This window comes from Podarcis cretensis (genome assembly GCF_951804945.1).
Source record: "Podarcis cretensis genome assembly, chromosome: 11".
NCBI classification, from domain to species: Eukaryota; Metazoa; Chordata; class Lepidosauria; order Squamata; family Lacertidae; genus Podarcis; species Podarcis cretensis.
In genome coordinates this window covers 33,555,999-33,568,542 of record NC_137180.1, presented here as the reverse complement: position 1 = coordinate 33,568,542, position 12,544 = coordinate 33,555,999, and the positions used below count along the sequence as shown (strand labels likewise).

The 12,544-nt window shown below is 41.2% G+C and overlaps 1 protein-coding gene across 1 annotated transcript in view; it reads right to left on the bottom strand.

Annotated features, from left to right (window-relative positions):
• EDIL3 (EGF like repeats and discoidin domains 3) overlaps nucleotides 1-12,544 on the bottom strand; it is a 240,794-nt gene that overhangs the window by 9,383 nt on the left and 218,867 nt on the right. The window contains exon 10 of the mRNA XM_079995641.1: nucleotides 7,367-7,522. Within this exon, the coding sequence (XP_079851767.1) occupies nucleotides 7,367-7,522 (156 nt within the window). The remainder of the gene's footprint in view (nucleotides 1-7,366; nucleotides 7,523-12,544) is intronic.

The window sequence follows — 12,544 nt, the reverse complement described above, 5'->3', positions numbered from 1 at the left end:
CTGGCCACCTGATTGGCGGTGCCTGCAAAGCCACTTTCCAGCATTTTCCAAGAGCCAACCAACAGGTGATTGTTGGCGCTTGGGAAGCAACTGGGCTCAGGGGCTCAGGGATTCCCCAGTGTCAACAACGCCTTCCCCCCAGTTTGTGTCACCTACTGCTGGCAAGCAGTATTCTCTTAAGACTGAAATTGCAATGTGTTTGTCATCAGGAAAATGAAAGTGACTGTTGTAACACATCTATAGCAGGCTACAGCCCTGTGCTCCAGGCTACCATGCCCTTGCCTTGCAAAGCAGCACATTATAAGCTTTTACATAGCACCTTGTTACTCAGTTGCTTGATCTGGAAACAGCATGTAACAGCAGTGATTTTTTTATTTTACAGGGAAACAAATTAAGAGAACAAGGAGAGAGAGCTGGCTGCAAATCACCCCATAGGGCAACCATACCATCAGCCTGTTCAAAGTGGCAGGTACAAAGGCTGCTTCTCATTTGACTTGAGTAAGAAAAAAATAATAGCAATAGTGAAATCTAAAGTATTGCACTGAATATAACAAAACACAGCTCTAACAGTATGGGGCACAAGAATGTAGGAAGAGCTCAGCTGGATCAAGCCAAAGGCTTATTCAGTCCAATATCCTGTTCTCACAGCAACCAATCAGATGGACCTGAGGAAAGCAGTGCTTGTCCCACTTTTGGGATCTCTACCAATTGGTGTAGCACCTCAGTGGTTCTAGTGTGTACATTTATGTTTTAATTCTATTTTTGTCTCTGTCATTTAAAGCTAAGGAGTATGCAGCAGCTAGGAAGAAGTGGGAGGGAGGGAAACAAAAAACTGGTTTTTTAAAAAACAACATTTTCTTTATAGACAGATTCTCCTCAATTGACAAGGAAATCCTGGGGAACTCAGTCTTTTTAATCCTCTTGCCATAAGATTTTTTTAAAAAAACTGTTTTTGAACAATAGCTGTGGGATGCGATTAAGCTGTCTTCTTTGCAGTATTTACCAGGAATTCCAACAGAGCAAAGACCATTTTTTCCTAGACAACATATGTGAAAAATCCTGCAAACACAACATTATTAATATCCTCAAGGTAAATAACTTCTCCTTAGCAACTGGCTAGTGCAAGCCTGAGCCATTGTTTTCCCCATCTTCAAGGTTGCATGGTAGACTAGAGAAAAAACAGTTTTTTCATCAGCCTACTTTGATGTAAAGCAATATTTGTAATTATTATTTATATAGTAGTAAGGAATGGATAGATCAATCTATTTTTGGTCTGTGGCAGTTTCACATGTGTTCATCCAGCCCATCATGTTTCCACATTAAAGTACGATTTCACCCTGAAAAAATATCTATATGAATTAATATTTAAATATGCATACTTTTATACCAATGCACACATTTCTAAATTGTTCTTATCCCCAAATATGGATTCTGGTACATTTCTTGAACTGAGAACTGTTATCACAAAATCCAGGAAAGTATCTGAAGCATTATTCCATTCCAATATTGTCTTATTAGTCCAGGAAGTGCAAATTAGGTTGCTTCACTTAAAAGAGTAGCAACACACTCGGTGAGGCACATTTGCAGAACTGCTCTCCTGACCTGGTATTTCTACTGCTTATGGATATACAGGTATTGTTATGCATGCTTTCTCCTAATGTGTACATTTGTTGGTTGTAAAGCTACTCTGCTAAATTCAGAGAAGTGTTTATTTCGAAAGATAGCTATGCTTCTGTTTGCATAATGTTTTGGGAAGGGAGAATTAGGTGGGTTCCCACTGGATTGCAAACCAAACCAAATTTCTCATCCATTCCCTTCTTTCTACATGCAAAGAATGCAGAAAAGTGGAGCTACTCTTGTTTCCTGCACTTTGCAGGATACTGTAGAACAGGGTATTCTCACAAAGCACATCTGCTCCATGCATGCAACATCCCAAGTGCATGTGGGAAAGGATTTTGCAGATCATGGCATGCATTTCTGATTTTACATGGCAATTCCTTTCATATGACCCACAGTTATTGCTTTCCCCATAACAGACTCCACCAAGTATGGTATTCATTACTATGGCACTGAAAGTACAGTGATCTACTGACCTCTAGTTGAGGAAAACATGATTACCATTTAGTCCAGAGAGATTTCCCCCCCAAAATGTATTTTTCTCAACATGCTCCAATTTCAGTGATTTCCAGCTCAGTCCAAACACAGAGATGGTGTTTGTGCATATCTTTCAAACCATTTAAAATGAACCCAAAGAGAGAGAGAAAGAAAGAGAATGTAGGGTATAGTTTTGCAGCTCTCCTGGGCTGCATCCCTAGAGAAACTTGGTGTCGATTTAAACTCAGATAACTGGCAGTTAAAGTGGCAAGCGCCAGAAAGAAACAGCAGGAGCAACTGTTCTTTTTCATATCCTCTCCATTTGAAAGTTCTATGAGACCTGAGCCAAAACAGTCTTTTTACTTCTGTTGCTGCTTTCATTAATGTTAAAAAGAAAACTCTGATAAGTGTGTGTCTCTCTCTGTGTGTGTGTGTGTGCGCGCGCCTGCCCTTCCAGCTACCCTGATTGGCCTTGGATGAAAAGCAAAGAAATACATTTGATTTTCATGCCATTTGCTTAGTGCCTAATCAAACATGCAAATTTTGTCATGAATATCAAAAATATTGGTTCAACTACATAAGTGGCAGGCATACACACACTGCTAGAAAGCTGCTTTTTCACACTTCAAAGCAATCCCAAAAAACCTTTAACTACATACTAAGCATACAGTGGCTGTGTGTCCTATTGTCCAGAGGGCAGTCCTCTATTTGGAGAGGCCAACATTTGCAAGGGCTATCCAAGCCTGGTTTAAAGATGAAGTACTATCAGGAGAGAAAGAAGCAAAAGTGGCCCCACCTTTAGGTAGAGTGAGGTGGAATGAAAAATACATGATATTGAAAGGTCTTAGAGAACAAAAGGGGTCATAGCCTGGTGCTGAAAGGACAACAACATGGGCACCAGGTGAGCTTACATAGGAAGAGCATTCCAGAGCCACTACCAAAAAGGCCCCCTCTCTCTTGTCATAGCCAACCTCCAAGTTTCAGATTAAGAAAGCACTTGGAAAAGGGTCTCTGTAGATGGCCTTGCTGTACACAGGTAGATAAATACAAGAGGAGGGGCTCCATCAAGTACAGAGGACCCACACTGTGTAGGGCTTTATAAGTCTGAACCAGCATTTTGAATTGGACAGTGAAGGCAAAAAAGAACTGATGTAATCTGTTCATAATGCCTACTCTTACTTAAAATGCTTTATTTATTGAATTTGTTTCTCATCATTTTCTCCAAGGAGCTCGTGGTTTGCATGGTTCACTCCTCATTATTTCATCCCCACAACAACCCTGTGAGGTAGGTTAGGATGAGAAGCAGCGACTGGTCCAAGGTCACCTAACGAGATTCATCACCAAGTGGGGATACTTTCCACCCGCTGAAGTTTCTGGATAGTATTTGAAAGCAGCACCTTGTGCAATGCATCACCAGCCATCCTGTAGAGGCCTGCATTTAGGAAACTGGCAATGTCCCCTCTTCTTCACAATGAAGCCTGCAAGGGGAAAGATGGCTGGGGAAAAGGAAGAGGTAGCTCTCTGCAGCTTCTTTCTGTGAGGTTTTGGACCTAAACCACCTGAGTTGGGTCTTGGGATTTTGGTCCCCACCTCTTGCAAGAGAGGAGAGGCTATGAAAGGCAGAAATACCAGTGTATGTGGCAAATGTGGTGAGAATGGAGAGATGCCCAAGAGAACCATGTGGCTAAGATGTGGGAAAGCTGTACACTCCCAGGGCTGGAGCTTGCTCTAAAGTGAGCTTGCTATGTAGGGCTGTGAAGTTATGGTAGAACTTGTGGGCAAATTACTTCATACATGCCCTCTCTGTCCACAAAGCGGCTTACACAACATCAGGTGGGGCTGAACCTTGAAACTAGTTTGATGCCAGTTCTTGAACCTTGTGATACTAGAGTATTGGGGTGGAGTATTGTTTTTGTTTGTTACTGTAAGTCACCCTGTGATCCTCAGACGAAAAGCAGTATAGAAATTTAATAAATAACAGAGTGGTAGCAAACAAGAGAGTAGGAAGAAGGTTAGTTGTGGATTTATGGATGAAGGGAAGGGAGGTGCTCTTCCTCAGGACAGATTAAAATCCAAACCAGAAAAAGGGGGTCACAATGCTTGCTTTGTTTCTAAGATGCGCATTACACATCACTGATGTGTGTATTCCAAGTCAAAGAATTAACTATGGATCAGGAAGAACCTAAAGATGTGCTCAACGCTGTAAGAAGGATATATATTTTTGGATTCTAGAGTTTCTTATAAAGTTGCCTCCCAGCTGTCGGGCATCAGATTCCCTCTTCAAATGAATGTGTGTGCTTAGAATAACAATGAAGATGTATCTATCGAACTGTGAATGCAGAATGTTTTAAAGTAGACATTTTCATTGTTCCCCAAGGTCTGCCAATACTGCAATCAGCCATTCAGTTGAGGAAGAGGGAAAAATGAGCAGCAGTCCCTAGGAAAACCCTGTAAACTACAATTAATGATACAGCTGAGTGAGATTAACAGTGGAAATAAGTCAATTTATTTTCTGAGTCAACTTGGCATTTGGAAAATAAGCCCTTGCCTCCCTCCCAGACTCCCTGATCCCACAAAGTGCCATCTTTACCAGGCACTCCATCGCCACACTCCAAATATCTTATCTCTTGTGTGGGAGTGGTGGTGGTGCACAGGGAGAGTGATGAAATCTGACTCTGCCCTCCTTATCTGGTGTCCCAGCACACTTTGCAACGTGCCAAACATGCATTTCAGCCCTTGAGATATGTAGTTCTGCTAAGGTCTGTTCCAGGGATGGAGTTCCCATGGCCCTTCAGATGTTGCTGGTCTACAATTCCCATCATTCCCATGCCAGCTTGTGCTGATGGGAGCTGGATTTTAATGGAATCTGGAGGGCCACAAGTTGTCCATCCCTAGGTTCTACTCCCCTTATTAGACACTGGAGATGGCAGGGAGGGGCTGACTTCTCTCTTTCCATGTGACAGGAAAGGTGGTTCAGGGACTGGGAATCTGGAAGGCAGGGAGGAAAACTGGGAATTTTCATTTGGCTTGGGCTTTAATTCAAACTAGATAACTCAGGGGCATGTAAAGCCACTATTATAAGCCTTCAAATCTTGTATCCATATATAGAAAGGTTATCTGCCATCTCTAACAACATGTTGTTGTTGTTGTTGTTGTTGTTGTAGTAGTAGTAGTAGTAGTAGTATTTATATGCCAACCATCTGACTGGGTTGCCCCGGCCACTCTGGGCGGCTACCAACAAAACATTAATCTTAATGATACCCCCACTACTTACATTGCAATGTTAACATTTCTTCTAGCCCATGGCTAGAATGCTAAGTCTGAATCCATGCTCAAATGCCTGCTCAGGTGTGATGCTCAGCTGGCCACCTTGGACTAGCCTAACGTAGTTCACAGGATGCTAAGTAAAGAAAAAATTGTGAGGAGTATCTTGGAGAAAAGATGGGACACACATGAAATTAATTCATGGTAGGGAGTCATGCTATGGTCAATATTAGACTTGTGTTTGTATAGCTGGCCAGACTGTCTGAAATCCTGTAGGCATTCTCAGAAGATAATGGTAGATGAAAACTGTATTTGATTGCTGCTCACCATCATTGCAGGGGGTAGACTATTTGAAGGTCAACTCTACTACACAGCTTGCTCCAGCTCCAGCTGAGTGCTATCTGGGAAGAATGGCTAACTGGCAGTGCTGCTATAATACAAGACAGCGTCCATCGCTCGAGAAGGAAGAGAACTGCTTCCTCTTTAGAAAAACAGTTGCACACCAGGCTAGTTTGAATAGAATTCAAAAGTCTTCAGAGATGTTCATGAATACCAGTTTTCCGCCTATGAATTTTCATTTCTTATAACATATAAAAATAATATGGATTATAACAGAACTATTTTGTGATTGACTCATTTTGATATAGTTAAAAAGTTAACCTAATTGCTCATACCCAACTTTGAGGAAAAAATGTGTCTTTATTGAGACAGATGCATGCGTCAGTTTCTACATCCACATTTTGCTCTAGATTTTACAGATCCACTCTGAAATTTTGGGTAGGACCAATTTTTTCTGTGCTCCAGTGACTGTTATTTTAGATTATGCATTTTTGTGTTTTTATATCGTAAACTGCCCTGTGATCTTCACATGAAGGGTGGTATGGAAATTTAATATAAATAAATAAATAGATTCTGGGAAAAGCTTTTTCCAGAAAGTTATTGCTTTCTGCTTGGTAGTGTCACTTAAATATCCTAGCATGATTCCAGTGGAATTGCGGGTCATGACATTTCTTATTAGATCTCAACCACATGTGCAAACAGACGGCATTTTTATGATGGCATTTGCACTAGTAATTCCCCTCTGACTGATAAACTTCCTTCAATCTACTCAGTACTGAACACCAATGAAGCAATATAGTGGTTATCAAGCTTATGTGACTTAGAAATGTGTACTCTCATCAGGCGAAATATTTCTAACCCTGTGTTGGGATTTCTATTATATGTTTAGCTCAGATCTCCCACAGTTTTGAGAGCTAAGTGCATTTCCTTGCTGTTTAAAGTATAAACAGGCTAGGCAGGAACTATACAGTATGTCCTGAAGGCAGAGTATTGTATTGATTATTTTGCATATAATAAAAATGTAAGTGTGCCTTCACACAATAGTTCATGTGGCTACCAACAGAGGCTGCTGCAAACTACAGTATGATGACACAATCCTTTTCACTTGCTGCTGGCCCATCACAGCTGTGTTGGGAGGGTGATGAAGAGACAGAGACAAGCAGGGGGGTGGCCCAGGTGAATGAGTGTGTGGGCAGCAGCCCAGGGAAGTTGTGTAGGTGGGCAGGTGGCCCAAGTGTGGTGTGTGTGTGGTACCCACAACAGTTTCTCAAGTTTGCAAATGTGCCAAGGGGGCCCAGGAAGCCAGGTGACTCCTGCATATTTCATGAACCATTTAACCATGGATAAAAGTGAATTTTAAAATCAGAAAAGGAAATGTTTTCCATTAAGTGCATTTGATGATATACATATAAAAATATATTCTCCATTTAACAGCTTTAAATTTGACACATTTCTGCAACTAAAACTGAAGTATCTATAAATGTTGGTGCATAACGACATTGATTCTTTCTGTTCACCTTGACTTTTAGCCATAGACCCTTTGGCATGAACATCCTATAAAGCAGACAGCAGACATTAACCTGCAGGCTACTAGCTCTGTGATTACCAGGGATGTAGCAGCTTTCTATAAAAAAATGCTTTCCAAATATCAATTGCCTCATTACCTCACCTTATCCTTTTTTTGCTTTTCATCCTGATATATGGTCCAGTGCTCTCCACTGTTGCTGTAGGCAAGTTTATAGGAGCCCACAAATTGTACATGACCAAAATCTTTGGCTCCTTGAGTAATTATGCCCGTCACCTTTGTAGGAACAAGAAGATCAATCTAAAAAACAAAAAAACAAAAAAGTAAATACATAATGGTAACGTTACAATGTTTTGCGTTCTCAAATTCATTTTCAAAAAAGGTTTAGAGTTTCATTCTTGGCCAGGTCACAGAAGATCTAATACAAATGGGCAAAATAATACTGAAAGTAATGTGTGAAATTCATTGGCATGTTTGATATAGTAAATGAATGCAGTTTTTATTAGAATTATTATCAATCACATTGGTTTGCACAAAACTTCCAACATTTAGTCACAGAATAAGGCACACTGAAATAAATAGCTTGGAATGAATTTGCCACCCCACCCCATGCTAAATCATTTTCCTAATCCTGGATGAGAACTTCCATGAACTTCAGATTGCTTTTCTGACTTATTTCCATAATGTCATTTTCAGCATTTTTGCCATGCTTTCTGGTGCATAAATGTTTTACAATATTTATGTAATTCATTCCGACAAGATGAATTATTATGCCCATCTGATTGCAGGGATTTGATTGCAAGGATTTAGTAAAGCAAAGCCACCCACAGACAGTGTTTCCCATTGTGGACTATAAATGTTTCTGAAGCAAATGTTCCTTGTGTGCACGTAGCTGGCAAGACACACACTGGCAGTCTTGTGAACAGCTAGCAGGGACTAAAGGCGCATTCCTATAAACAATATTCTCATGTAACTGCAATTATCTCAATGATACTTGCATGGCCATAGTGACTGCTGAATTCATTGACCCATGGCTAGTCAGCTAGTCAGAAGGAGGCTTCCCTGCAGCTCAGTCACCTTGACCATGCAGAGGAGGATGGAGATGGAAGGGAAGAACTACCATGTGCATGCATGCGTTCTCCTCCTTGTTTTTTAAAATTTAACCTGCATATATATATTTGCAGGAAAGGGAATCTGTTTGAAGAATGGCTGAAGCTTTAAAAGCTCCCCTTACAGTACATTTATATAGTGCACATCCATGCCCAAATACTACAGGACATTTCCATATATTTTCTCCACTACACTAAGGATGGGGTACTTTCTGTCACTTTGGTGCCAATTCATCAACACACACACACACACACACACACACACACACACACACTGCTGTTTTTTATTTATCAAAGCTCACTATCCTGAAATTTTGCAGGGAACCTACCTACCTACCTACCTACGGGCACCTCTACAATCTTTGTAATGCTCATAAAATTGGGCTACAAAACAATGGGAGGAGAGAAACAAGTCCTTAAAAAAAACAACCCAGCTCCATAAATATTAAGGGATCCACTTACACAAAAATATCTTCCCCTACATTTGGCACTCTTCATTCGCTCAGGGGGGAAAGTTGTACTTATGTATTTCATCCAATTCTGCAAGTAATAAAAAGTTGTCACCTGTACTTTTTTAAACTTTGAAATTTAAAGCTGCCCAGTACAGGCCCCACCACACCTATTTGTCTACAATCTGACAGGCCTCATCCTCTGGAAAAGCATAAAGAAATTATAGCCATTTCTTGATTTCCCTATTGTAGTTAATGGGGAGAAAAGTGTTGCCTCAGATTTCCTGAAGCTGAGTATCTGAACTAAGGTGAGCAGAAGTGATGCACCTGGTGGGTATAGCTGCAATGCTAGCTTCCCAAAAGTGGTGCCACTGACATGGCGCAGTTGCCTTTGCAGGAGCAACTGACTGGTTCCGCTGGTGTGCCTGCAGAGCTCCATCCTCTTCCCTGCCTCCGTCCAGGCAAGTGGTAGTAGCACTGCTGTCAGAAAGCTAGAATTGCAGGTGAGCCACTTCTGAAAGTGGGAAAGGAAGCCCCAAACTAAAGTGACTCACTAATCCAAGTGCTAAAGCAGAGCTCAGAAGCAGTTTTATTTTGGTATTGCCAGTCTTATCAAGGAACTGGGGGTGGGTGGGGGGAGAGAGATGATTTCCTTCTTAGCATTCACTATGGCTTTAATGGGTTGCAGTTGACTTTCCTTTATCCATATGTCTCTCATCAGCAAATTAGCATTTTTATTAGCTGCTAAAATAATGATAAAATAATCATGGTGTTATTTCTGGGTGCTTGATTCCTTGGTAAATAATGCTAATAAAAATGGATTCTATGTTTAAGCTACTTTGCAATTATTTTAAGGTTTATAATTTTTTTTTGCTTAGTTTGTTTTAGAGTTGCATCTGGAACATGCACTGAAATTTTTTAGAAGTGGGTGGTTGTTGTTGCTGCTGTAGATGGACTGATATGACAACTATACCTAGACTTTCCCCCCCATCAGTAGCAATATGAAAATAATGATGTTAGCTTAGGATGAACTTGGAGAATGAGGCTACAATCCTAACCATGTCAACCCATATAAAGTGTTGCTAAGTTCAACAGGGATCATTAGGAAAGGAACTAAAAATAAAAACTGCTATCATAACACTTTTAACACAAATCTATGGTGCAACCACATTTGGAATATTGTATGTTATGTACAGTATTGTGGAGTTTGTAAAGAGTCGGAAAAGTTGCTGGAAATTGCAGGTGGGCAGAGTGATGATGCACATATGTCTAGCTTGCAGGCTTCATACAGGCATCTGGCTGGCTGCTGTGAGAACAGGATGCTGAACTAGATGGGCTATTGGCCTGATTCACAGGCTCTTCATACATTCTTATAGATATTAAGCAGAGCTTCCTCCTAGGTAACTATGCCTAAGATTGCAGTTGTCAGGAACATGATGCAATCGAGGGCAGGGGGAGAGTCAGACTCGGAAATTGAGCTAAGTGAGAGAGAGGCTGGCTCTGCAGAAGAAAGTGAGCTAGCAGAGACAAGAAATGGTAGCTCGATGCCCCTTCACAAAGAGTACACAAATAGCCCTCAAGAAGCAGGAGACTTAGGAGGCAGTCAGAGAGTTGCTAGGCAACCAGCAGAGGAGCAGAGGACAGACAGTGTATCTAGTGGAAGTGGGGAGGGGGAAGGCCAGCCTCTCAGTCCCTGTGCTCACAGACTAGACAAGGTCAGAGTGCAACGGAAGGGCAAGAGGGGAAGGGTGGGAATCTGGCATCCTCCCTGTTGTGAGCGGGGTGGAGTTTCAGACTGACCAACTCCCTTCAATGCAAGCAGGTGAGAAGCCGGGCTCTGGATGTGTTTTTGTAAATAAACATAACATGAAACTGCCAGAGAGTCATTAATTCTTATCGGGGCTTGCTTGCCTGCCTGAGATCATTACAGCAGTCATGCCATAGGACTGATAAGGGATATGAACCCAGGTCTCCCTAATCAAAATCCAGTATGCAAGCTGCTTTACCACACTTTACCAGCTCACTATCCTATGATTGTCAGTTGATCCTCATAAATTGGGTATTATCCTATGTACTGCTGTTCAATGTTTATTATTTTTACTATATAGATAAACATTAGACACTCCTTGAGGGTGTGGCTATGGGGCTCATAATGCTTTGCCTCTGCACTTCGAAATGTACACCACTGAGCACTTGCACAAACATTGCCCAAAGCACACAGGAAAAGGCATCTGCATTTTATAACAACAAGGAGATGAAAGCCACATAGGAAGGTGGACAGATAACACAGTTCCTGAACTGCTAAAGTGCTCACAAATAACTGTTCAGGTGCTCACAAGGTTAAATCTGCCCTTTGAGATATTTATACTAGGGTTAGGCTGGGAAGAGCTTGTTATTATATACAGAGGTGTTAGACACGCACACCCTTCATGCATGCACACAACAATAGCTTGTACAGAGGCAGCTTCATTCAGCCAATCTTATGCAGAATGACTTCTACCGTCTGTCAGCTAAGATTATTATGCACTGCTTAACCTACTTCCATAGCTATGTTTCTGTTGCTCTAAAGCAAGAGTGACAAAATCACATTAGAACCACAAACAAGCTGAGACTGAAGGTACCTTCTTTCACCTTTGGTGGACCTGCCCAAAGATTAAAGCCTTTTGGGAAATGATCTATAATGAAATTAAGAAGGTACTTAAATGTACCTTTCACAAGAAACCAGAGGCATTTCTCTTGGGCATGGTCGGCCAATTGGTGTCAAGGAAGGATAGGACTTTTTTTATGTACGCCACTACAGCAGCAAGGATCCTTCTAGCAAAGTATTGGAAGACACAAGAACTTCCCACACTGGAAGAATGGCAGACGAAAGTGATTGACTTTATGGGACTGGCGGAGATGACTGGCAGAATCTGTGACCAGGGGAGAGAGACGGTGGAGGAAGACTGGAAGAAGTTCAAAGCTTATCTTAAGAACTGTTACAATATTGATGAGTGCTAAAATGTCAAGGGAAAGGAAGATACAGAATTGCAGCGGAAATTGTTTGTTGAAATAAGATGAAATTGAGAAAGATAATAAGATAATAAGTTTTAATTAATTGGAGTAAAGGGTTGCTGAAAAACTGTAAAATAAGGATGCAAAAAGGGGGAGGTATGGGGAAGTCCGAGAAAGAAGGCTTATGAAAATGAGGTTATGAAATCATATCTGTGTGTTTGTTTTTGTTTGTTGATGTATGTTGTTTTGTCTTAAAATTGGAAAATTAATAAAAATTATACAAAAAAAAAAAAAAAAGAACCACAAACAAGCTTACAAGAAGCACTTGCCGAAATGGAAGAATTAGTTTGTTTCCCTTAAGAAACATAATGGCCAACTGAGTTACGTAAAGTAGGCTGACTGGGAAAAGGCAATTAAAGGTGGGTTGTTCATTTGCTGTGCCCATTGGCCTGTGCATGCTGTTGTTTAACACCTGATCAGTACATAATGATACCATGCCCATCCATTATTTGATTTGATTTGATCGTGGATGAGGGTGCCAGTCTGGAGTGTATTATTGAGATCTGGGTGGGTGAGTTGGGAGGAGTTCATCTGACACAGTTATGTCAACCTGGATTATCAGCACTGCATCAGCACAAGCTGCATGGATCGGAGAGATGAGAGAGTTGCTGTGGTCCATAGAGCTTTCATCTCCATCACCAGGCTGGAATACACCAATGCACTCTATGTGGAGTTGTCTTAGGCAATCTTGGCCTCTACAGGCCTCCCAT